The sequence below is a fragment of the Octopus sinensis genome, linkage group LG20 (genome assembly GCF_006345805.1).
Source record: "Octopus sinensis linkage group LG20, ASM634580v1, whole genome shotgun sequence".
In the NCBI taxonomy this organism is placed as follows: domain Eukaryota; kingdom Metazoa; phylum Mollusca; class Cephalopoda; order Octopoda; family Octopodidae; genus Octopus; species Octopus sinensis.
Window position 1 is genome coordinate 31,338,219 of NC_043016.1, and position 25,298 is coordinate 31,363,516.

Consider the following 25,298-nt stretch of genomic DNA (forward strand, 5'->3'; position numbering starts at 1 on the left):
AAAAAATAAGACCAGTTTTTGTCTGCATTTTGTTTCTTTTGTCTTTTTTTTTTTGTTTTCTGTCATGTTATCTCTCTTTCTTTCATCCTTTCCTTTGTCTTGTTTTTTCTTTATATTCACTGATCTGAAGAAAGCATTTATAGACCCTCTTAGATTGGTACCATTAATGTTTCTCTCAAAATCTTAACGGTAAAGAGAATAAGATCAGTGTCCCGGTTTTTCTGGCATATATATTCCTCTTTGGACAGGACACCAACCCATTGCAGGATTATTCATTTTTACCTGCTGATTGGACTGGAACAATGTGAAATGAGGTGTTTTGCTTAAGAACACAACACATTGCTTGGTCCAGGAATTGAAACCACAACCTTACAATAATGAGTCCAACACCCTAATCACTATGCCATGTGCCTCCACAGTAATAATACGAGCAGGAGATAATTCTAACAGGTTGACATTTTCTGAGAGAAAAACTGGGAGTATTGATTAATATGGAATTTGGATGGGGTTGGATATGAGTGTTGAGTAGAGGAAATGCCTGAATGGACATGATATAAGCCCATCCAGGTCCAAAGAGCAGAGACCATTGTTGGAATAGAAAAGGCAGAGAGAAGAGACAGCTTGCCTGTAGGCCAGAGACTAGAGCTAGTTAGACAGGTGACTCTTTTCTGGATGCAATCATGGATACCTGAAACATGCCAGGAGGTGACAGTAATTCTCCATTGTGAATCTTAGTTTCATATACACACACCATATCACATAAATGTAACTAATTATATATGTTAATTAACTTGTTTACTTTATTATCATACTTTCCTTAATACTCATTGTATGTGTTTCAATTAAAAAGAACAATTCTCTACTGTTTTAGATACTACAATTCGTGGATGGAAGTTTACCAAACTTCTTCTGAAGGTAGTATAGCATCTTCAGAATCAGAAGAAATTTATGATGATGAAGAAAAATCTTATGACTTGTCAGATGTTTACTTTGAGTAAGTGAATGAAATTTTCTCTTATTTACAAAATTAGTCATTTTGTTCATAATGTTTTGTTACACGGGTATATTAAATTTCAGCAAAGATTTATTGTTTAAGTCTACTTTAACCCTTTAACATTTAAAGCATTACAATTGACAGAATAATCTGAATGCTAAAGGTTGAATTATGAAAGCATTTGACATTATTTAATACTTCTATTGATTAGTTTACACTCACTCATCCAGCTATGGTTATGAGTGTAACCTTTTTGTCATAGCATTATACCTTCTCAGTAAAGCTTTTTTTTTTTTTTGCTGGTCTGATTAAATGGCCATGTCTCCTTCACAGTTATGTGATAGCATGGCTGCAATCAAATGACTGAAACAAGTAAATGATAAAAGATAAACTACTTATGTTTTGTGACATATTCTGATTATAAAAAATGGAATGGACTATACCATTCTATAAACTATGGCACATGTTTAACTCCTTAGCATTTAAACTGGCCACATTCAGCCTAAATATTTTACCTGTTTTATGACCAAACTGGCCAGATCTGGTTTCTCATACTTACGATAGAGTATCTTATTTCTTTACTGCCTACAAGTGGCTAAACATAGAAGGGACAAACAAGGACAGACAAAGGGATTAAGTCGATTACATCGACCCCAGTAACTGGTACTTATTTAATTGACCCCGAAAAGATGAAAGGCTAAGTCAACCTCGGTGGAATTTGAACTCAGAACGTAACGGCAGACGAAATACCTCAAAGCATTTCGCCCAGCGTGCTCACATTTCTGCCAACCTGCCTCATACTTATGATAGAGTATCTTGTTAAACATAGACAGTCATTTAATAGAAATCTCAAAGCTATGAGATAATGCTTGATTAATTCAAAATGATGTGAATAAATAAACATTGCATTTGACAGAGTAGCTTTTGTCTCAGGAACGACATCTGATCTGTTTTCTTTTTCACATGCACATGTATGAATGTCTGTGTGTGTGTCGGGGCGAGGTCTTTCACCATTGCATATCAGAAGAAAAACTGGAGCAACAGGAAATGAAGTGTTTTGCTCAAGAACACAACACATTGCCCAGTTCAGGAATTGAAATCACAGTCTTATGATCATGAGTGCAGCAACCCTAATCACTAAGCCACATACCTCCATATGAATGTGTGTGCTTTCACAAAATTTTCATGTGCCAAATTTCACTAATAAGGCATCGGTAACCCTGAGGCTGGGTAGAAGATTCTTGCCCAAGTGGCTGTTCAGTAAGATCAAACCCAGGTCATATGATTGCAAAGTGAAGTTCTTAGTCACATGGCCATGTTTCCCTCTTTTATCTCTTTTACTTGTTTCAGTCATTAGATTATAGCCATGCTGGAGCACTGCCTTCAACAATCTTTAGTTGAATGAATTGACTCAGTACTTATTTTTTGTAAGCTTGGTACTTATATTGTTTTCTTGTGGTGCTTACTCTAACAGTCTTTTGCCAAACCACTAAGTTACAGGGATGTAAACATACCAACACTGGTTGTCAAGTAGTGATGGGGGTATAAACAAAGATACAAAGACATACACATATAAGATGCATATGTATATATACAATGGGCTTCTTTCAGTTTCCACTTACGAAATCCACTCTCAAGGCTTTGATTGGCTCGAGATGATAGTAGAAAGCATTTGCTCAAGGTGCCATGCAGTGGGACTGAACTTGGAGTCATGTGGTTGGACAGCTACTTACCACTCAACCACACCTCTGCATATATACAATAAATGAAAATTCTTTTATTCTATTACCCGTTTCAGTCATTTGACTGGCCATGCTGGAGCACCAACTTTAGTCAAACAAATCGGCACCAATATTATTCTATTGCTCTCTTTTGCTGAACCGCTATGTTTTGGGGATGTAAACACACCGACATTGGTTGTCAAGTGATGCTAGGGGAACAAACACAGACGCAAACATATATATATGTGTGTGTGTGTGTATATATATATATATATATATACACGTTGGGCTTCTTTTAGTTTCCGTCTACCAAATCCACTCACAAGACTCTGGTCAGTCTGAGGCTATAGTGGAAGACATTTGCCAAAGGTGCCACGCAGTGGGACTGAACCCAGAAGCATGTGGTTCGGCAGTAAGCTTCTTACCACGCAGCCACGCCTGCGCCTATATTAAATAAATATTTATTATATTTTATTAGGTGTTCAAAACTTTTAAAAGGAACATTGATAGGAAATATGCTAGTATGCTATTGAAGAAAAGCCTATTTTGATACGTTTGAAAAGGAAAAAATTTAATCACTGGTTTCTCTTTCTCTCTCTCTCTCTCCCTCCCTCTCTCTTACATTTGATGTCTATTAGGAAATCTGATGGTCAAGAAGAAAATGAAGATGATAATGATGAAGATGATAATGAAGAATTAATATTTGAGGTAATATTTATTTATATTATTAAAAAAGGAAGATAATTAACTGTGAACTTATATGATTTCCATTATTTCTATCACTTCATACTGCAAGCACAGGATTAACCATTAAGCAAAATAAGCAGTGCTTAAGCATCAAGGGAAGCGAAGCGCCAAAGAAATGGTAAATGGTTTGCAGCACAAAAGAAATAACTTTGTTTCAGTCATTTGACTATGGCCATGCTGGGACACTGCCTTGAAGAATTTTTAGTCAAATTAATTGACCCCAGTACTTTTTTTTTAACCCTGGTACTAATTTTATCAGTCACTTTTGCCAAACTGCTAAGTAACAGGGATGTAAGCATGCCAATACTGGTTGTCAAGCAGTGGTGAGGGATAAACATAGACACAAAACACACACACACACACACACACACACAGAGGCTCCTTTACACCTTTATTCTATACACTTTTTCTAAATATTTGTAGTCAATGATTGTAAATATTTCACACATCCCCACTTTTTTCTGCCTCTCTATTTCTCTGTCTAGTTCTAACCTTTCATTATCTGACACCGGACCACCTCCTTTAGTGCCCCCTCCATTATAGCAAGACACTTTTTTCTTCCACTGTCACTCTGTCACACTCTAAGCTTTCGTCATCTGGCACAAGATTCCCTCCTCCAATGCCCCTTCTCCTCTCAAAATTCTTTTGTCTTGTAAGTTACTTGGTGACCCTGCCGGTGCTGATGCCACATAAAAAGCATCCAGTCCACACTGTAAAGTGGTTAGCATTTGGAAGGGCATCTCGCTGTAAAAATTATACCAAAACTAACTACACCTGTGCTAGTGCCATGTAAAAAGCACTGAGTCCATTCTGCGGAGTGGTTGGTGTTAGGAAGGGCATCCAGCCATAAAAACCATGCCAAAACAGACACAGTGGCCTGGTGTAATCTTCTACTTGGCCAGCTCTTGTCAACTGTCCTATCCATGCATGCATGGAAGATGGACATTAAACAATGACGATCATGTCTGTTTTCCCACTATATTGTTGGTGATCATATCTGTTTTACACATCCTAACTGTATTTTGCTGTTCAGTGATAGCTGTTCCATATACCTTCAGTCCTTTTGTACACAAATAAAATACAGTTAGTTCATGTTGTAAAATGTTCAGGACAAGAAGAGTATTCAGTTGTAAAAAACATACCAAACATGACAATCAGATGAAAATCTCTAATTACACACGGTAGTGAGATAGATAGGTGAGAACATCCATGTGCAAGAACTTCTTGACCATCATCAACAATCATAAAGACTGTCTTTCTACCAGATGCAAAAAGTAGACATTGGATAACTCACCCAACACTAGAGACCCCCTTCATCTTATCAGGTATAAAACTTCAGGGCTACTACCTTAATATTAGCATGATTAACAATAGAGCTAGAAAGGCAGAGATACAAGATTGGTGGTGAATAGATGTGTGGGAGAAACCTCAGCCACACTTTTTGTAGGCAAGTTTTTTTTTTCTGGTTGGATAATAACACTGGGGTGAGTGATAGAGTAGATATTGTTAGTTGAGAAATGGATAAAGTAATTGTTGTAGGTAGATAATGTGAGAGAAAGCTTAGTCATAGACAACAATTAATCTCTGCATTAGTATTACAATCGAGATTGATAGATGATAAAAAAAAACTGTTTTTACAAGGCTCTCTTAAAGACTACCTTGATAATGACTAACAGTGACCTTATCATCATGGCTGGGACTTTAATGGATGTATTAGGTGACAAGGCCATATTGGCTACTCAGTGTTCATGGCTATGAATAGTGTACAAAGAATGAAAAAGGACAAACATTTTTTTGAGTTCTGTGAAGCAAATGACTTAACCATTTGCAAAAATAACTTCAAAAAGCCAGCCATTCAGCCAGCAAGCCAAACTATATTTATAACAGTCCTACAACAATTCTTGTACCATTGGTATAAGAATTCTTGTTTGTAATTTTTTATTTTTTTTATTTTGTACCCCTTTCATTTCAATTTAAATATTTCTGTTAATAATTGTAACTTTTTATTTTCATTTCCTGAGATGTTACATAAATTTACTGAATTCTGACTGCAAGACCCTACTTTTAGAATGTTTTCATCTTAATTCTTTTGTATGTTACTGAAAGTAGGTTTAACTTTTAATACTAGGCAATTTTAACTCATCATATGCAAAATGGATTAAGTAGAACAAGAGGAGACATGTGGGATAAAGAGTTGCTGAAGAAGTCACAGGATGTGTGGCAAAAGAAACTACAATAATAATAATAGTACAATTGAAGTGAAGACTAAATATATAGTTCATGTGTTTAACTGACAAATATATGAATATCCCCAAGAATAACAGTATCTGTTTCAACACATGATTTCACATGAAGGACCTTGCAAAACAAATACATAAACATATAAAGTTCTTCCATTTTTCTTGTTTAGAAATCAGAGTACCTGTGGTACATCTTCAAATACTAACAATACTTTGCTTTAGTTTCCAATATTTTGTTTTTCTATGTATTTTGGATATATGTATTCAAAATATATTGTTTATTATTAACTATTTAAATGTATTTTTCAATTGTTTTTTTTTCAGGATGAGGCAAGATTCTTATATATTCAGGTAATATATTTTTACTATTTTACATTCTCTTTTCATGTTTGTATAGAGAGGAAGATGGAGGGATAGAAGAAAGAATATCAGGACAGCAAAATTTGTGACATTTCTGCATTTCTTTGAAGTGTTTTGAATTGTATCTGAGTATATAAAATAATTATTACTGTACAAGAACAGGAAAAAAAAAAAGAGGCCAAGATCTATACAACATAATCAGTTAATGTCTGTCCTTCAAGCTGGTATGGATTGGAGGGTTTGACAGTAATTGGCAAGCTGGAGAGCCACACCAGATGCCACTGTCTGCTTTGGTATGGTTTCTATGGCTGGATTCCTTTCCTAACACCAACCACTCCAAAAGTGTAATGGGTGCATTTTATGTGGCATCAGCACCAGCAAAGTCACCAAGTAATTTGCAAGACAGACCTGTCAGCTGGGATGTGTGTGTGAATTTCTATGTATATGTTTGTAAAAGCTAAGTATGAATCAAGATGTAACTAGCTGCAGTTATGTCATGTATATCTTTAAATGCCATAAGGTAACTGTTGTAATTATATTTCTATCAATACATAAAATTAAGGATGGTGTTTATATATTTTCTATTCATTTAGTGTTTTACCAGAAATTAGGCTGTGCTCTTGTTGAGGTACTGCCTTCTTGGAATTAGTTAAGAAATTGAGTGCAGTAATTAATTTTAAATTTAGTACCTGTTTCATCAACATGTTTTGGTCAAACTGCTTTGTTGTGTTTCATCAGCAGCATTGGTTTTAAGTGGCTTAAAACATACATGCGCACGTACGCACAAACACACGATTGGCTTCTAACTTATGTACTGTTTCTGTCTATCAAATTTCACCCAAGCATTAATTGTCATGATTAATGATATTGCAGAAAACACTTGTCCCAGGTGTTATACAGTGGGATCAAACAAAGATGCAAACTAACTTTTTAACCATACAGTCATGCCTGCAGCCATATTCATCATCATCATTATCATCGTTTAATGTCTGCTTTCCATGCTAGCATGGGTTGGACGATTTGACTGAGGGCTGGCGAACCAGATGGCTGCACCAGGTTCCAATCTTGATCTGGCAGAGTTTCTACAGCTTGATGCCCTTCCTAACGCCAATCACTCCGAGAGTGTAGTGGGTGCTTTTACATGCCACTGGCACAAGGGCCAGTCAGGTGGTACTGGCAACGACCTCGCTCTAATGTTTTTTCACGTGCCAGTAAGGTGATGCCGGTAATGATCACACTCAAATGGTGCCGTTTATGTGCCACTGGCACGGAAGCCAGTTAGCCGCTCTGTCAATGATCACGATCATATGGTGCTCTTTGCGCCCCACTAGCACAGATGCCAGTCATCAAAGTTGATTTCGATTTCATTACCAATATATATTTGTAACAGAAGCAGTATTAATACTGAAGGGTAATATTTATTCCCACTTAAAAGTTGATGTTCTTATAGAACAAACTATACTGTGATAGATACCATGAGAGAAATTCTCATATTGTCTTTTAGTGCAAAATGCACTCTCGTTTATAGTTTATATCACGAGCAGGGGAGATAAATGCCCACCATCTCTAGCACTGAGACAACTGGATCACATGATTTCAACCTTCCTTGGTCTTATCATTGATGGACATTTGACTGTTAGAGATAACAGTGACTTGTTTACCCATCAGTGATATATCGAAAAGTAGTGCCAGAACAGTTGCTGGTGTTGCAATTAGCCTATATGTTTTTGTGAGAATCCACAGCAAAGTGGGGCAGCTGAATATATGAAGATTTTTCTGATATGAAAATAATGTTCTGATATGCATAATGTTGAAGTTTTACCAATATAGTCTTAGAATAGCAGAATAAGAGTATAGACAGATTATCTTGTTCCATAGTTAAGATTGTTTGCCTATTCATCTTTTGGCATAACATTCTTTTATCTTTTACCTTTTACTTGTTTCAGTCATTTGACATTGGCCATGCTGGGGTACTGGCTTGAAGAAGTTTTAGTCAAATGAATTGAGCCCTGTGCTTTTCTTTTTTCAAAGTCTGGTACTTATATTCTATCAGTCTCTTTTGCTGAAGTGCTAAATTACAGGGATATAAAGACACTAACCCTGGTTCTCAAGTGGTACATAAAGACACCAACACTGGTTGTTAAACATGAACACAAAGGCACATGCACATGTATGTATGTACACACAAACACACACACACACAACATACTTCTTTTAGTTTCCGTCTACCAAATCGACTCAGAAGGCTTTCATCAGCCCAAGTTTATAGTAAAAGACATTTGCCCAAGGTGATATGCAGTGAGAGAGAGAGGGAGAAAGATAGATACACACACACACGACAGACTTCTTTCAGTTTCTGTCTACCAAATCCACTCACAAGGCTTTCATCCACCCAAGGCTATAGTAAAAGACATTTGCCCGAGGTGCCATGCAGTGGGACTGAACCTAGAACCATGTTGGTTAGATAACAGCTCTTAAGTAGAAGAGCAGACAAGTGTATAATAAAGACTATAGCTTTTAGATATACTGTTTCTTATGTCTGTACATTCAGTACTACCTATATAGACTTTTTTTACCAGCTCAAGAATCAAATATTTTAAACAAAATATAATTTCAAGAGAAATTATTTATTTGATGGTTCTCTATAAAATTCTTGCAATTTAAAATTTTCAAAATAATTGGTTATTCCATAGGTAGTTTCATTATTTTTATAGTCTGCTTTACAAAATGGTTTTTTGTTTTCAGGTAGGAGCAAGATTTAAAATAGAAAGATATTTTGCCAAAAAGTAAAATTTTTGATTGGATACATATATATTTTTTTTATTTATTTTACTCAGATGGAATATTGTGAAAAGAAAACATTGCGGTTATATATTGATAAGAATCCAAATAAAAACATTGATGAAATCTGGAGACTTTTTAGAGAAATAGTCGATGCTTTAGTTTATATCCATGGACAAGTGAGTATATTTCTTCACGTTAGGCTAAAATGTTTTTGCTGAATTTTCGTACATGTTGCAATTGTACTGTTTCATGCATTCTCCTTTTTGTACAGGAAAAATCATGTAAGAAAAAATCATCTTTGAACTAAAGTTCATGAAGCTTTTCATCATGTGGTGCTAATGGCGGCGGTCACCGTCGCCTATCACTCTTGTTCATTATATAAAATGTGATTGAATTTTTTCCATGATTTCATCATCTTCATCATCATCATCATTTAATGTCCGCTTTCCATGCTGGCATGGGTTGGACGGTTTGACTAAGGACTGGTGAGCCAGAGACTGCAAACAGGCTCAATCTGATCTGGCAAAGTTTCTACAGCTGGGTGCCCTTCCTAATGCCAACCACTCTGAGAATTTAGTGGGTGCTTTTTATGTGTCACCGGCATGAGGGCCAGTCAGGCAGTTCTGGCAGCGACCACGCTCAAAAGGTGTTTTTATGAGCTACCTGCACAGGAGCCAGGTGGAGTTTGAAAAGGTGCTCAGAGTTATTGTTAGTAAGATGGTTAATAATTTTATGGGTGTCTGCCAAGTCAGCTGCCAGACATCAGAATTTCAATGTATCCATACCCAGAGGAAGTAAGGCGTTCAGAATATGGCAAATGCCACAGTTCAGTGGTTCACAACCATTTTTTTACCTATGGGCCCCTTTGATTCCTATTTTACTCTACTGGACCCCGCCGTAAACATTTGATGTTTAAACATGTCCTGTTATATTTTTATAAATAAATATTATTAGGAATTGTATGGAAAAAATTTGTTGAAATATTTTGTGTATTGTACAAGTATAACGGTCATTTTGTTAATCTTTTGCTGCTGCAGAGTCTCTTTGAACATTGACTCACTGTTATTTACTATTATACAATATCACAGTCCATCTTTTTTATGTTATCATTAAAAATTATGTTTTCATAATTATCACCCTTCACTTTTTTTTTACTTTTTTTTTTTTACAGGGCATTATTCACCGTGACCTAAAACCTGGCAACATTTTCTTAGATTCCCAAGACCAGATAAAGATTGGAGACTTTGGACTAGCAACAACTCGTAGAGCTAAGGTGTGTATGTTGTAAAATGTTCACTTGCTTACACTCATTTTTCTCACAAGTCAATATACTCTGTTACTTGTTTCAGTCGTTTGACTGTGGCCATGCTGGAGCACTGCCTTTAGTTGAGCAAATCGACCCCAGGACTTATTCTTTGTAAGCCTAGTACTTATTCTATCGGTCTCTTTTGCTGAACCACTAAGTTATGGGGACATAAACACACCAGCATCGGTTGTCAAGCAATGATGGGGGGCACAAACACAGACACACAAACATATACACGCACACATATATATACATTTATATGACCAGCTTCTTTCAGTTTCTGTCTACCAGATCCACTCACAAGGCTTTGGTTGACCCGAGGCTATAGTAGAATACACTTGCCCAAAGTGCCATGCAGTGGGACTGAACCTGGAACCATATGGTTGGTAAACAAGCTAGATACCACACAGCCACTCCTACACCTTATGTTAAATTATATCAATTTTGAAAAAGATTTTATTGTTATTGTTGTATTTGTTTCCTTTGTTCTCATAACTGATTTTGGCTACATTTCCAAACTTTGCAGAAACTGTTTTTTATCATTTAATATTATATTCCACCTATAAGGTACTGAGCTGGCAGAGAAAATGCTTAATGGCATTTTGTCTGTCTTTACATTCTGAGTTCAAATTCCACCAAGTTCAACTTTGCCTTTCATCCTTTTGGGGTTGATAAAATAAATACCAGTTGAGTACAGGTGTTGATATAATCAACTTACCCACTTCCTTGAAATTACTGGTCTTCTGCCAAAATTTGAAGGCAATCTTTTGTTCCACCTATACACATACCAGTTCACATACAAAACCACTCATCTAATCAACAAGCATTACATATACACATCTTGTTAACCACTTATTTAATTTTTAGAGGTTTTGGGTTGTGCTTTGCAGTTTTTGAGTTGTTTCTCAGATTCTGATTAAAAAGTAATGACTTCAAACCACAACCCTGTCGTTGCATTATTCTCCTTGACAAAACAAGATTTGTTTTTCTGAGCAAATTTTCCTCAAAATGGGTATTATTACATCCACCTTAGCAAAAACAGAGGTATTGTTTTCAGTCATGTTTGTTTGTTTGTTTGCTATGGATAAGATATCTCAAGAACCGCTGGATGGATTCAGATGAAACTTTCAGGGTTGTTTGGTCTCGTGACTGGCATGCACTCATTAGATTTTGGGAGTGATCCAGTACTGGACAAGGATTCTGGATTATTTTTCCTGTTTTTTTTAAAAAACTTTTGAGAGAAGTCCGGTTCATTTTTAGTATTTGTGTTTGTGAGAGAATTTGAGTTTATTTCAGATATTCTCATTTTAAAAATCATATTTGTTATCCTGCGGGCAAAATGACATGTGGGTAAACTGACTCCATAGAGGGCGAAATGACTAGATACTGATTTGAAAAATTGTCTGGGACCAAATTTTCTGGGACTGAATTTTCCTAGTTACAGGAATGTAAACACACCAACACCAGTTGTCAAGCAGTGGTGGGGGACAAACACAGACACAAACATGCATGCACACACACACACACACACACACGCACGCACGTGCGCGCGCGTGTGTGTGTGTGTGTGTGTGTGTGTGTGTGCATGCGTGTTTGTGTCTGTGTTTGTCCCCCACCACTGCTTGACAACTGGTGTTGGTGTGTTTACATTCCTGTAACTTAGCAGTTCAGCAAAATACAACAGAATAAGTACTAACCTTTAAAAAAAATAAGTACTAGGATTGATTTGTTCAGCTAAATATCATTCAATACGGCAACCCCAGCATGGCCACAATCGAATGACTGAAACAAGCAAAAGATAAAAGATTGTAATTTGAGAATTATATGTGTAACTATGGAAATATTCTGAAAATTGACCACTATCAAATTTCCATTGAGGGCAAATGGTTCATCAGAAGTGAGCAAAATAATGACCATAGAAGAGGATAATGAATTTAAGTATATTGCAATTACAAAACATGAAAACTGTCATGATGAAAACATTCTCTGACGACAGAACCGATATCAGGAATGATGCAAGCTTCACATGCTAGTAATGCAGGCATGGTTTAAGTTTGAGTTGTAACAAATTGGAAATGTTCATCTAGTAACAGTGACATGTAACAAAAAAATTATATCTAACTAATAGTTTGAAGTTGACCTTAATATTATTTATACTTGCTACTAAAATAGCAAGAAAAAAAAATGTTAAAATCTCACTTTTAGTAAGTGATAGCAGTTAATATTATTAAAGAAAAAAAATTCAAATCGTCATTGTTTATTTTTTCTTCTTTCACATTGATCCTGTTGTCACCGGGACACGCTATGTCGAATATCATACATGTTCTTTCTTTTTATTCACCACAACAATGTCCGGTTTCTTATGTCTGGTCAGGTGATTGCACTAGATCATTGTATCCCACAGGATTTTGCAATTCTCATTCTCGGTAATTCATTCTGGAGTTTGTTTGATCATACTACATCTTTCCTCTTTGGAGGCAGTGATTTCTACAGAGCTCCCAATGGATCATTTTTGCCATATTGTCATGGTGTCATTTATATTCGCATTGTGCCAATTTCAGGTACTCACGATGTGCCATACCATTTCACACCTCTCACCACATATTCAGCTTTTGTTACTGTTAGTAGTGTTGTCTATTCTGCACATTATTATTTATTTATTTATTATTATTATTATTATTATTATTATTATTATTATTATTATTATTATTATTATTGTTATTGTTATTATTATTATTTTTTTTTTCATATATACTCTATACATTTCAGGATTTACAAGACAAATCTGGAATATGTATGCCTGATTCTATCCAAAGTTTAGGTTTCACAGGGAGTTTAACTCTTAATATAGGAACTTCTTACTACATAAGCCCAGAATTGAAAACAGAGAGAGGAAAATATGACCAGGTTAGTTGATGATTGAATTTTATCCGAGAGTATTTTTTCCTTTCTCTCTAAAATATTGTGTTACAGTTTTAAATGTGTACATGTTTGGAAAATATCTTGATTTGAGACTGTATTTTGAAACACATTTTATCCATTTAAGAACACAGAAGCAATTACGTTCACTCATTTTCTTCTTAATACATATTTTGAAATGTCGAAAAGTTTCATCACATTTCTGCAACCTGATCAGTGACTCTCAGGTGCAAGAAGTTACATCTATGCTTAGGTCATAGAAGTGCAATGTAACTTTTTTTTACTCACCTTAATAGCTGTCACTGTTGAGTTGTCAGGTAAATTTGGTTGCTTTTTTTCCTCCATTTATTTTAATCATTATTTTTCATCATCAAATTTTAACAAATCAGTCAATGACATATTTTCCTTCATTGTTCCTGAATTCTTGCCAATGTTCTATTAGATTACCAATGTGTTGAAGATAAAAATCAATGAGTCTTGACTCAGAATTCGTTGAGCCACATTTTCAGCTCTACATTGTTATTGAATGAAATGCTTTGCAGACTGCAGGGGAGCAATCAGAAAAGATGATAATGTGTATCAGGAGACCATGATGGGTGTGGTAGAACTTCCAAACCAAGCTCCTGAATAGCATTTTTCGTCATATTGGCAATATGGGGATGAGCATTGTTGTGTTGCAGAAGCATGGTATGATGCCAATTGAGTTGTTCCAGCTGGATTGCTTCGTTGATCGGATACATTTGCTGAAAGTAAAGCTCTACATTGATTGTATCATTGTTTCCAAGCATTTCATTGTAGAGTTCTCATCCCACCAAAAGTGAATTCAGCTCTGGCTTGGCTCAAGGTGTTGCTTGCTTGTTGTGATTCCATCATCCTTTCCTCTGTTCATAACTGGTATAAAGACATCATTTTTGTCACCAGTGATATTGTGGTAAAATAACATCTCTATCCATGAGTAGCCTAGTGTTGATTGAGCAAACTGGCAGTGATAGAGAAGTACTGTAGTTAGTCTTCTTTTGCTCAGAGCATGTGACACCCATGCACCAAGCTTTTGGACCTTACCCATTAAGTGAAGGTGACAGATGGTATCATGAGTGCATCCCATCTGCTGGACCAGTTCCCTAGTGGATTGGCATAGATCTTTGTGAATGAGCTAGTTCAGTTGATGCTTATTGAACTGAATAAGTTGACTAGAACATAGAGAGTCTGTGCAGTTGAATTTTCCCCTCCTTGAAATGTGAAAACCATTGCTGTGGTGTTCTTTCAACAATAATGCTTTCTCTGTACATAGCACAAATGTTTCAAGTGGCTTTGGCAACTTTGGAACCTTGATTGAAAGCAAAGGGAAGGAGTGGTCATCATTTTTTCTTTTCATGTGACATGCTATTGTTACATGTCTGGAAAGTGGCTAAATTTATTCAAATTTCAGAAATGATAAACAAAAGTTGCAGAGGAAGAGCAGAACTACAAAGAAAAAAAAGCCCCTCATAAAACTATATGGTAAAAATATTTTTTTGTGTCACTCTCCTAGAACCTCAACCATCTGAAATTCCCTTCCTACTTCATTTTCTTACAGTTTTTGATTTGCAACTAAACTCAAGGAAAATTAGCTGCATTGATCTCATTGGTTTCAGCAGGCCTGCAATGGTCATGTGCACAGGTCCTTCCTCTTAACCAAACTAATAAAAATATATCAAAAACAAAAGAGAAAGCAGTTTTATCTTGCCACACTTGAATATATTATTTTCTGTGTCTAACAGTTAGTTTCTGGTTCAGGAAATTCAGTTGTCATTTACTCATCTTATACATTTCTTGATCACTTAAGACTTATCTGAGATTAGTTAAAATTTATTTAAAAACCTATCAGTTTTTGTTTTTTTGTCTAAAAGATGCAACAAGTTTGCTGCATGTTACAAATATTTTTCTAATTACAATATATGCAGCAAAATTTATGAATGGAATTTCTTTAAGAAAATTTAATGAATAAACATTTTTCTTTTCCTTTTAGAAAGTTGATATTTATAGTCTTGGTATTATATTCTTTGAAATGAATTATCCACCTTTCCAAACACTATCTGAGCGACATGAAATTCTAACCAATTTAAATAATGCTAATGTTATATTTCCTGATGATTTTGATGAAAATTTAGTAACCCAGGTAAGGTTCCTTCTTTGCTTTATTTAACTCTGTCTTCTAACATGTCCAAGGTAATGGAGTTAATCATTTTGTTAGCTGCTCTCCAGCCATCTATTTAAAACTGTATACAGCTATGGTACGACCACACTTGGAATTCGCATCATCAGTTTGGAACCCCTATCTTGCTCAGAACATTGACCTCCTGGAATCTGTCCAGAGACGTGCAACAAACGCATACCCTCCATCAGACACCTACCATATTCTGAGCGCCTTGTTTCCCTGGGCATGGATTCACTGAAGCTCCGGCGTCTGGCGACGGACTTGGTAAACACCCACAAAGTTATCAACCACCTCACCAACAACAACACTGAACACCTTTTTGATCTCCATGTGTCTAACACACGTGGACATGCCTACAAAGTCAGAAAACAACACAGCTCCATGACTTTCGGAAACATTTTTTCACGCTCAGAGTTGCTGAAGCATGGAATAAACTGCCTGCATCAGTTGTTGACTGCCATGACACTGCATCCTTTAAGGCCCTCATGCTTTCTGAAATCCGCCGAAACTACACCTGATTATATATACACTTTAGATGAGTTGTAGTGCACCTGAGCACTGTACACAATTGTTATTATTATTATTGTTGTTATTAGCAACAACATTCTCCACTTCCTTGAATCTCTCTCTCTCTCCCTCTCTCTCTCTCTCTCTCCCTCTCTCTCTCTCCCTCTCTCTCTCCCTCTCTCTCTCTCTCTCTCTCTCTCTCATCAGTGACCACTGATATGATTTCCACAGAGCAAAATCTAACTCTCTTATGTCACTCATCAGTGGGCTTTCACTTTAAAGAAATTTGGCCAAAGCAGCATTGTTGCTTTATAACAGTGTTTCTCAACTATTTTCTTTTTTATCTATGTACCCCATCGATTTCTATTTTATTCAGACGAATCCTCACAACCAACTGATGTTTAAAGAATTTCTATTATATTTTCCTAAGTAAATATTATTAGGAATTGTGTAAAAATTGTTAGAATATTTTGTATATTGTAGAAATAAAACCAATTTATTGTACATAAATTTTAACAACAAAATCTTATATGAACCCCCAAAGGTCATGTGGACCACTGCTTTAGAGTATAAGCATTTTAGAACAGTATTCAAGCCAAGTAATAACTAGTAATATTATAGAGATAAGTACATTATCCATTTGGCTAGTGTAATCACCTCAGTTACTTTATTTATGAAACATTAATTTTATTTACTTAATTTTTGCATCAAGTATTTTGTGAATGATAGCATCATTGATTATCAATTTCCAATGACCAGTCAGTAATTCACAGCATTTCCAATGGTTAATGGAGTTATTGTGCAACTCAAGTGGAATAAATACAATAAAGTATTTTAGTATGAATTTTGCTTATCGCTTTCCAAGCTGATGTTTGTATTTTTCAACTATGCAATTGAGAAATCTTCACCACCTTCATCCAGGTTTCATAGGCATAGATGGCTATTGGTGTAAGTGAGAATACAACAAACAATAATAAAAAGGAAATAGACAAGTGTTATCCAGACAGTTTACATTTGAATCTTAGCTGGCAGTCTCCCTATGTTATTGGCCATATATTAATGTTATAACATTTTGAGTTTATGCCTATAGGATACACATAAACAACTTAGCAAAATTTTCAATGTTGTGACAAATAGTAGACTTCACAACCTCTGGTAATTTCTTATGTTGACCTTTAGTTCACTCTGAACATTGTTGTTTAGTAAACTTGCAGGTCACACACTCAGGCCTGTACCCAGATGCTTCAAGAAGGCATGGAAATGATAAATCGATGTGAAAATAAGATTAAAATGTAAACAAATATTTAGGAATAAATGTAAAAAATTTTTATCTGTTATATGAAAATATCATTATCATTTCTATTTTTTATTTAAAAAAATTTCTGTTGAGTAGAATTGGGGTGTTATTTAAAGTATTTAATATATACATTTTTAATTATGCAGGGTGGCATTCTTGAAGAACTATACTTACCATATTTCCCAGCATACAAGTCAACATTGTATATAGTGTAAAACATGTAGTGTAAACATTCAAACATTGTCATCATCCTTCTAAATTCTGCTGCATTTCACATAGAATTTATGGTCCTCCAAAATCATCTTGGCGTATAAGTCACCCTATATTTTTTTAGCTGTAAATTTTGGTCTGAAGAATTCAACTTCTGTGCTGGAAAACACAGTAGCTTCTTCATCGCATGTTTAGAATGCTTAACCATCTTGGAACAACTTAATATTTTCATGAAAATGTTTCTTTAAATTGCTTTCTTCTACAATTAAATTATAATTGTAAGTATCTAAAATTGTTAATTGACATTTTATAGGCAGATTTATTATTAAAAATTTTCTATTTTTGTTTTTACAGAAAACCATTATTAAGAAATTATTGAATCATGACCCTGAAGTCCGTCTTACAAGCAAAGAACTCATACATGAGTTTCTGCAACGCCTTACGATTGAAGACACAAAATTCAATACCGTTGTTGAGTCTGCAACTGCAAATCCACTTAGCAAAACATTCAAATATATAGTAAAGTCATTGTTTGATCAAAAGTATGATGAAGTATGTGATGTTATGTATGAAGATGAAGGAAATAGATTAAATAAAGTAAGTAATTCATTACATATGATATCTGAGATTATATATCACTCAATTTTCTTAGTTTTATGTTGTTGTTCTTATTAACCTTGATGCTATTAACCATCTGAGACTGGCTTTGAATCCTTCATATTTGATCTCTCATTTTAAAGTTTTTATATCTAAATTAAACCTCTCATTGTAATTTTATCTATGGGCACAATAGCCTGGGACAGTCTTCTACTAGGCCAGCTACTGTCAAACCATCCAGCTTATGCCAGCATGGAAGGTGGACATTAAATGGCGATGATAACTGTCTTAAGTTATTTTCCAAACACCATATCACCACCACCATCATCTTCACCATTTAAACCATGGCAATGCTTCTGTTCCCTCATCTAGCCAAGAGTTCTTTGTCTTGCAGGGGCTGGTGCCATGTAAAATGCACTCATACTGGTTGCGCATAATATGTAACGTGTTTTAAGTACAAAGCAGCCAGATTTGGCCTTTTACACCAACCCTATAATATCATTCTAAAAATTAAAAGTTACCTCGTTGCCTTACTGGCACGTGAAAAAACATTCAAGTGAGGTTGTTGCCAGTGCCGCTGGACTGGCTCCTGTGCAGGTGGCACAGAAAAAAAACACCATTTGAGTGTGGCTGTTGCCAGTATCGCCTGACTGGCCCTCATGCCGGTGGCATTTAAAAGCACCCACTACACTCTCGGAGTGGTTGGTGTTAGGAAGGGCATCTAGCTGTAGAAACTCTGCCAGATCAGATTGGAGCCTGATGCAGCCATCTGGTTTGCCAGTCCTCAGTCAATTTGTCCAACCCATACTAGCATGGAAAGCGGACATTAAACGATGATGAGGATGATGGTGACCTCATCAAAATCTCAAAGCTACAAGTTAATGAATGATTACTTCAAAACAATGTGAATAAACTAGCATTACTTTTAAGAGAATAATTTGAATGCTAAAGGGTTAAATAGAAACAGCATGAGTAGAGAGTAATAGGAAGGGGACAGGATGATAGAAGGGAGAATATGGAAATAAGGGAGTGCTAAGTGACAAAAATAATAAAGAAGTGTGTTAATGAAAGAGAATGTGATGAATAACAGTGGATGAATGAGGGTGAGATGAGATGGATGTCAGTAATGAGTGAAAGAATAGAGTGTGATGGTAAGGAGAGATGACAAGCAATAAAAGATGGGTAATACTAAGGGAAAGACCGAATATGAACAAATCCAATGTGATGCTATCACTCATTACACAAGCAGTGGGATGGAAGAGAGATTTAGAGTTTTAGTAAGAAAGAATTTTGATGGTAGGGGTGTTGAGCAATAGGTGAGAAAGTAACAAGAAGATGGGAGTGCAATGTATGGAGATTTAATATAAATATATACACACACTGTGCTTGAGGAGACCTATTGAGTCAAGTACATCAACATCAAAAAATCAAATGGAAATTGTAATTGTGATACTTGTGCCAGTAGCACGTAAAATGCACCATCCGAACGTGGCTGATGCCAGTGCCGCCTTGACTGGCTTCCGTGCCAGCAGCAGTGGCACAACAGCAGCAGCAGCAAACATGTAAACCTGCATTTAGTGTCTCTCTCTCTCTCTCTCCATTATTCTATGCCATTACTGCCTCTCTCATTACACACAATGTTTACTACCTCTCCTCATTGTTTTTCTAGTATTCTCTCTCCTGTTTCCCTCCTCCACTACACTCACCACACTCACTGTCTTCTGCCAATCGTATTCTCCCTCATTCCTAAGTTTGCCTTCTGCAATTGCCCTCTCTTTTAGTCATTCTATTGGTCATTTATTAATTATGTACCAGTAATATATTTGTATCGAGTCTTTTAGCTACCACCTTTTTCTCTCTGTACATTTTCCCATCACAAAATAAAGCAGTTATATTTTCTCATATATTTCAGTTTTACAACCAGAAGAACATACTGCTTCAGAGTAAAGTACAAGAAATTCTTGTTTCACTGTTCCGCCTGCATGGAATGGTAAGAATACAAACGCCTTTGCTCATGCCACAAAATAAAGTACATGAATTAAGCAGTGACTCACCAATGACTGTTATGGACCAACAAGGACAGTTACTCTGTCTGCCAAATAATCTAAGGGTAAGATCCTAAGTATTTCATTTCAAAAAAAAAAATGTTATTAAATTTGGCTTACAGTCATCAATATTTTCAATCAAGAGTTTCTACTGACTAAGTTAACATGGTTATTGTTGTTCAGCACTGAGTATACCTGTGTGGAGCTAAATTGTTTATAGAGTGTGTTCTTCCATTTTTAAGATAGTGGGATTCGATTGTTTGAGCAAGAATTGGCTTCTGTTTGTAGCAGGTCAAATAACTGCATGGAGGTTCCCCCCATTAGCTCATTCTCATGGTAGATACAATTCTCTACTTTGGGAATCATGTATTGCAGCTGAAGAATGTTAAATTTATATCCAAAATTTACCTTAACATGGATAAGAAAGAGGATAGTGTAATTAATTTCTCTCAGAAATGGACTAAAAGGACACTATCTTTACAAAAGTTAGTGTGCTACTGCCCAGTAACTGTCTTTCTTTGAAGAATATCTAGTACTTTTATGTCACATCTCTTGTACTTTTACAGCTGGATAAAATGGTCTAATTAGTAGAAGTTAGATTCCCTTTACTATTAAATCAAGTTACCAAAATTGTTTATTGTCAACTCTTAGAACTACTAAATATTAATATCAAGTTTACCGTAAATCCTCAAGTATAGTCCACCCTTGAGTATAATACGCAGGGGATTTTTAGGGGGCTGTACATCTGAAAAACCTAAACCTTGTGTATAATACGCACCCCTTCTCTAACTTGAGTTGTGCATAATTAAGCCAGCAGCACTTAGTTGAACAAACACTTCCGCGCATGCGTAATACAATAATGGCGATGTTTTAACTGCTATATGGGAATGTAAATATGTTTGCAAATTGTTTTTGTTACATGTTATTCTGTGTTCTGAATACTTTTATTTTAATAAATGTTGCTTACTGCAAGTTATGGATGATTCTTTATGACTTCATTACTTTCAGGCTTAGCTTAAGGCATTTTCGCGCCCAACATCAAAAAATGCATCTGAATAAGCATTGCCGGAGGGCAAATAGAGGTTCGGACATGGCTTAGAAAATATTTTTGATTTTTAACCTCGTATATAGTACACACTAGGGATTTTGACCTTTAAATTTTGGGGGAAAAATGCAGATTATACTTGGTATTGTAGTATCTATCAGAAAGAGTTCCATTAAGCAAAGTAAATGGATGCAAAATAAATTAAACAGTACTTTTAAAAATTTCACTTCAACTTTTTAAAAGTGAATATTTTTGTAAAAAAATTTTTTTTGTTAGAAAGTTAGAAAAATTCGAGTAATTAATATTTAAATCGGCTAAATCCATCCCAAATATTCTACCTGTTTTATGTTCAAACCAGCCAGATCTAGTCTCCCAAATCTACCCCACAATGTTATTCTAAAAGTAAACAAACACATCATCAAAATTTTGAAGCTACGAGATAATGCATGATTAATTTAAACCAATGTGAATAGATAGATTATTTGACAGAATAATTTGAATGCTAAAGGCTTAAAACAAGACATATCTGACCCAAATATTCTACTGCCCGTTTCATGTTTGAACTGGTCAGATGCATCCTCTCAACGCCTAACCTACAATGACATTCCAAAAACAAACACATCACCAAAATCTTGAAGCTACAAGATAATGCGTAATTAATTCAAAACAACGTGAATAAATAAGTGTTACATTTGACAGAGTAATCCTAAGTGTGAAAGGATTAAATATATTTTGTTCAGACAAAGTATTTCATACCTGCGTGTCTAATCTTTTTATTTCTCATAACTGAAAATAATAGAATGAATTCAGCAGAATAACCGAAAAGCCTTCTTTTCTCTTAGACAAAGAGTTTGTTCTGAATCATCTGATTCATCCTCTCTCTACAATATTTAAACTTAACCAAACTCCTGATCTTTACTGCGTAAATTTTGCTGAGATTGTCAGTTTCCTTGAACTATATTTTTTAAGAATAGTATTTTCTCTTGTCTAAAGAGTACAAAACAATTACTGCAGAAAGGTTTAAAAGCATAACTATGTGATTGATAGACAACAATGATAATCCTATTTGTGGATGGTTAAGAAGTTTGCTTCTTTATCACAAGATCCAGGTTCAATCTAACTTCATGGCATCTTATGCAAATGTCTTGTTTTTATCATTGCCTCAAGTCAACCCAAGTCTTATAAATGTGAGTAATCAGAAATATGTGGAAACTCATCAGCTTCATTGTACAATTTTGTGATGCACTGTTATGCTGATTCTGTTTGTGAATGGGTACACATGTCTGTGGAATGCTCAGCCATTTACGCACTAATTTCATTGAGAAGTTAATCCAGTTGACTGACTCCTATCCTCACCATAAAAACTGGCAGATTCATTTACTTACCCTGCCCCTCTCTCTCTCTCTCTCTCTCTCTCTCTCTCTCTCTCTCTCTCTCTAAGTGGAGGGAAGTTGTGGAAGAGGAAGACCCAGGAAGAATTGGTAAGGAGTACTGAAGGCTGATCTAAAAATGCTGAGGCTTAGGAAGGAGATGACAGAGGATCAATATATGTAGTACATAGTTATACTCAAGAAGACCTGCCTACCACAACAGAATTGAGATCCTAAAACCAAGGCGTCATGTGAAAAGCATTGGTATGGGTGCTGGTGCCATGTAAAAAACACTCTGTTAAGTGGTTGGCATTAAGAAGTGCATCCAACACAAGTTGGCGAGCTGGCAGAAATGTTAGCACGCTGGGCGAAATGCTTTGTGGTATTTCGTCTTTCTTTACATTCTGAGTTCAAACTCCGCCGAGGTCAACTTTACCTTTCATCCTTTCAGGATCAATAAATCAAGTACCAGTTATGCACTGGGGTCGATGTAATTAACTTAATCCCTTAGTCTGTCCTTGTTTGTCTCCTCTATGTTTAGCCCCTTGTGGGCAATGAAGAAATAAGAAGTGCATCAAGCTGTAGAAACGAAGCCAAAACAGCTAATGGAACTTGGTGCAGCCCTCAGCATTGCCAGTTCCTATCAAGCCATCCACCTCATGCCAGCTTGGAAAATGGACATTAAATGTTGATGATGATACACAAACACATACATACTTACTTAAATATGTGTATATGTGAGTGTGTTTGTTTACATATTTATATGTGTATATAACATAGATAGAGATATAATCCAACCTGTGCCCTCTTGAAGTGTGTGCTTATTCCAGTTTTCCAAAATTGTATGTAGGTGTTATATTTGTGTGAAATATGCATAAGATTGAAAAATACTGGAAAATATTTTTTGTAGAGTAATTGCACATCAAAACAGAAGATTGGAAAAAAAATTTTGGTATTATTTATTCAACATTACTTGTGTTTTCTATAGGAATATACTATAGGAATATGTCTATACTATAGAATATACTATAGGAATATGTCTGCATAAGAGAGTATAAATGTGTGTTTGTGTGTCCAGATATACAGATACTTAAAATATTATATTGTTTTTTGGTATATATTAATGACCATTGTATGTGAGAGAAAATACATTTTTTTATTCTTAAAATATCTCTGTGTTCATGGTTAGAAATTTATTTTGTATAAATGTATCATCTTAACACAAATTTTGATTCATTTATTTAATCTGTGTACGAGTAGTTTTGTCTTTATATAGTTGCATATGATGATGATGTAAATATAAACATTTGTAACAATGTACAAAATTTATATAGCATACAGAATCTGTCAAAATAATGTATCCACATTTCAGGAAAGGAAATATCTGTATAAATATTTAACTATTTACCACACAGGCACAGGAGTGGCTGTGTGGTAAGTAGCTTGCTTACTAACCACATGGTTCTGGGTTCAGTCCCACTGTGTCGCGCTTTGGGCAAGTGTCTTCTACTACAGCCTTGGGCTGACCAAAGCCTTGTGAGTGGATTTGGTAGATGGAAACTGAAAGAAGCCTGTTGTATATATATATATATGTATATATATATTAGAATCAAAGGGCCTTAGAGTAAATGTAGCAAAGACCAAAGTTATAGTAAGCAGAAAGGCGAACTCAGCACACACCCCATTGGGCAGGTGGCCCTGCTCGATCTGTAGGAAAGGTGTAGGTAGAAACTCCATAAGATGCACCCAGTGTAAGCTATGGATGCATAAGAGGTGCAGCAACATCAAAGGGAAATTAACTGATAAGATAGCTTTCATGTGCGGTAGATGCACAGGGACAATAGACACCACAAATACTCAGAAAACAGATTCCATCACACTCCAGGGGGAGAAACTAGAAGTAGTCGATAGTTTCCGCTACCTGGGTGACCAAGTTAGTAGTGGAGGTGGATGCTCAGAGAGTGTCACCACTAGAATACGAATAGCCTGGGCAAAGTTTAGAAAGCTCCTACCCCTACTGGCGACAATGGGTCTCTCACTCAGAGTGAAAGGTAGATTGTATGATGCATGTGTGCGAACTGCCATGCTTCACGGTAGTGAAACATGGGCGTGACTGCAGAGGACATGCGTAGACTTGAAAGAAATGAAGCTAGCATGATCCGCTGGATGTGTAATGTCAGTGTGCACGCACGACAGAGTGTAAGCACCTGAGAGAAATGCTGGACATAAGAAGCATCAGATGTGGTGTGCAAGAGCGACGCTTGCGATGGTATGGTCATGTACTGCGGATGGATGAGGAGAGATGTGTGAAGAAGTGCCGCTCACAAACAGTTGAAGGAATCAGGGGGAGAGGTAGACCCAGGAAGACATGGGATGAGGTAGTCAAGCATGACCTCAGAGCGTTGGGCCTCACTGAGGCAATGGCAAAGGACCGAGATCTCTGGAGATGTGCTGTGACTGCAAAGACCCAGGCTGCTTCCTGCACCAGTTCCGCATAGCTCCTGCCCATTCAAAGTACCTTGGATCCCAGAACATCCCGCTGTGCTTGAGGAGACCTGTTGAGTCAAGTACATGTACATGAACATCGAAACAAATATCAATGAAAATAGTAGTTGTGATACCTGTGCCAGTGGCACATAAAAAGCACCTTCCGAGCGTGGCCGTTGCCAGCGCCGCCTCGACTGGCTTTTGTGCCAGTGGCACATAAAAAGCACCATCCGAACGTGGCCGATGCCAGCGCCGCCTTGGCTGGCTTCCGTGCCTGTGGCACGTTAAAAGCACCAATCGATCGTGGCCAATGCCAGACTTCCCTGGCACGGAAAAATCACCCACTACACTCGGGGAGTGGTTGGCGTTAGGAAGGGCATCCAGCTGTAGAAACACTGCAGATCAGACTGGAGCCTGGTGCAGCCCCTGGCTTCCCAGACCCCAGTCGAACCGTCCAACCCGTGCTAGCGCG

The 25,298-nt window shown here is 36.3% G+C and overlaps 1 protein-coding gene across 2 annotated transcripts in view; it reads left to right on the forward strand.

Annotated features, from left to right (window-relative positions):
* The window catches only part of LOC115222510 (eIF-2-alpha kinase GCN2), an 87,995-nt gene that overhangs the window by 24,080 nt on the left and 38,617 nt on the right, over window positions 1-25,298 (forward strand). For both annotated transcript variants that reach the window (XM_036511539.1, XM_036511540.1), the window contains 9 exons: window positions 872-994; window positions 3,354-3,423; window positions 6,027-6,053; window positions 8,900-9,022; window positions 10,018-10,119; window positions 12,922-13,059; window positions 15,080-15,229; window positions 17,637-17,879; window positions 19,792-19,989. In XM_036511539.1, the coding sequence (XP_036367432.1) occupies window positions 872-994; window positions 3,354-3,423; window positions 6,027-6,053; window positions 8,900-9,022; window positions 10,018-10,119; window positions 12,922-13,059; window positions 15,080-15,229; window positions 17,637-17,879; window positions 19,792-19,989 (1,174 nt within the window). The remainder of the gene's footprint in view (window positions 1-871; window positions 995-3,353; window positions 3,424-6,026; window positions 6,054-8,899; window positions 9,023-10,017; window positions 10,120-12,921; window positions 13,060-15,079; window positions 15,230-17,636; window positions 17,880-19,791; window positions 19,990-25,298) is intronic.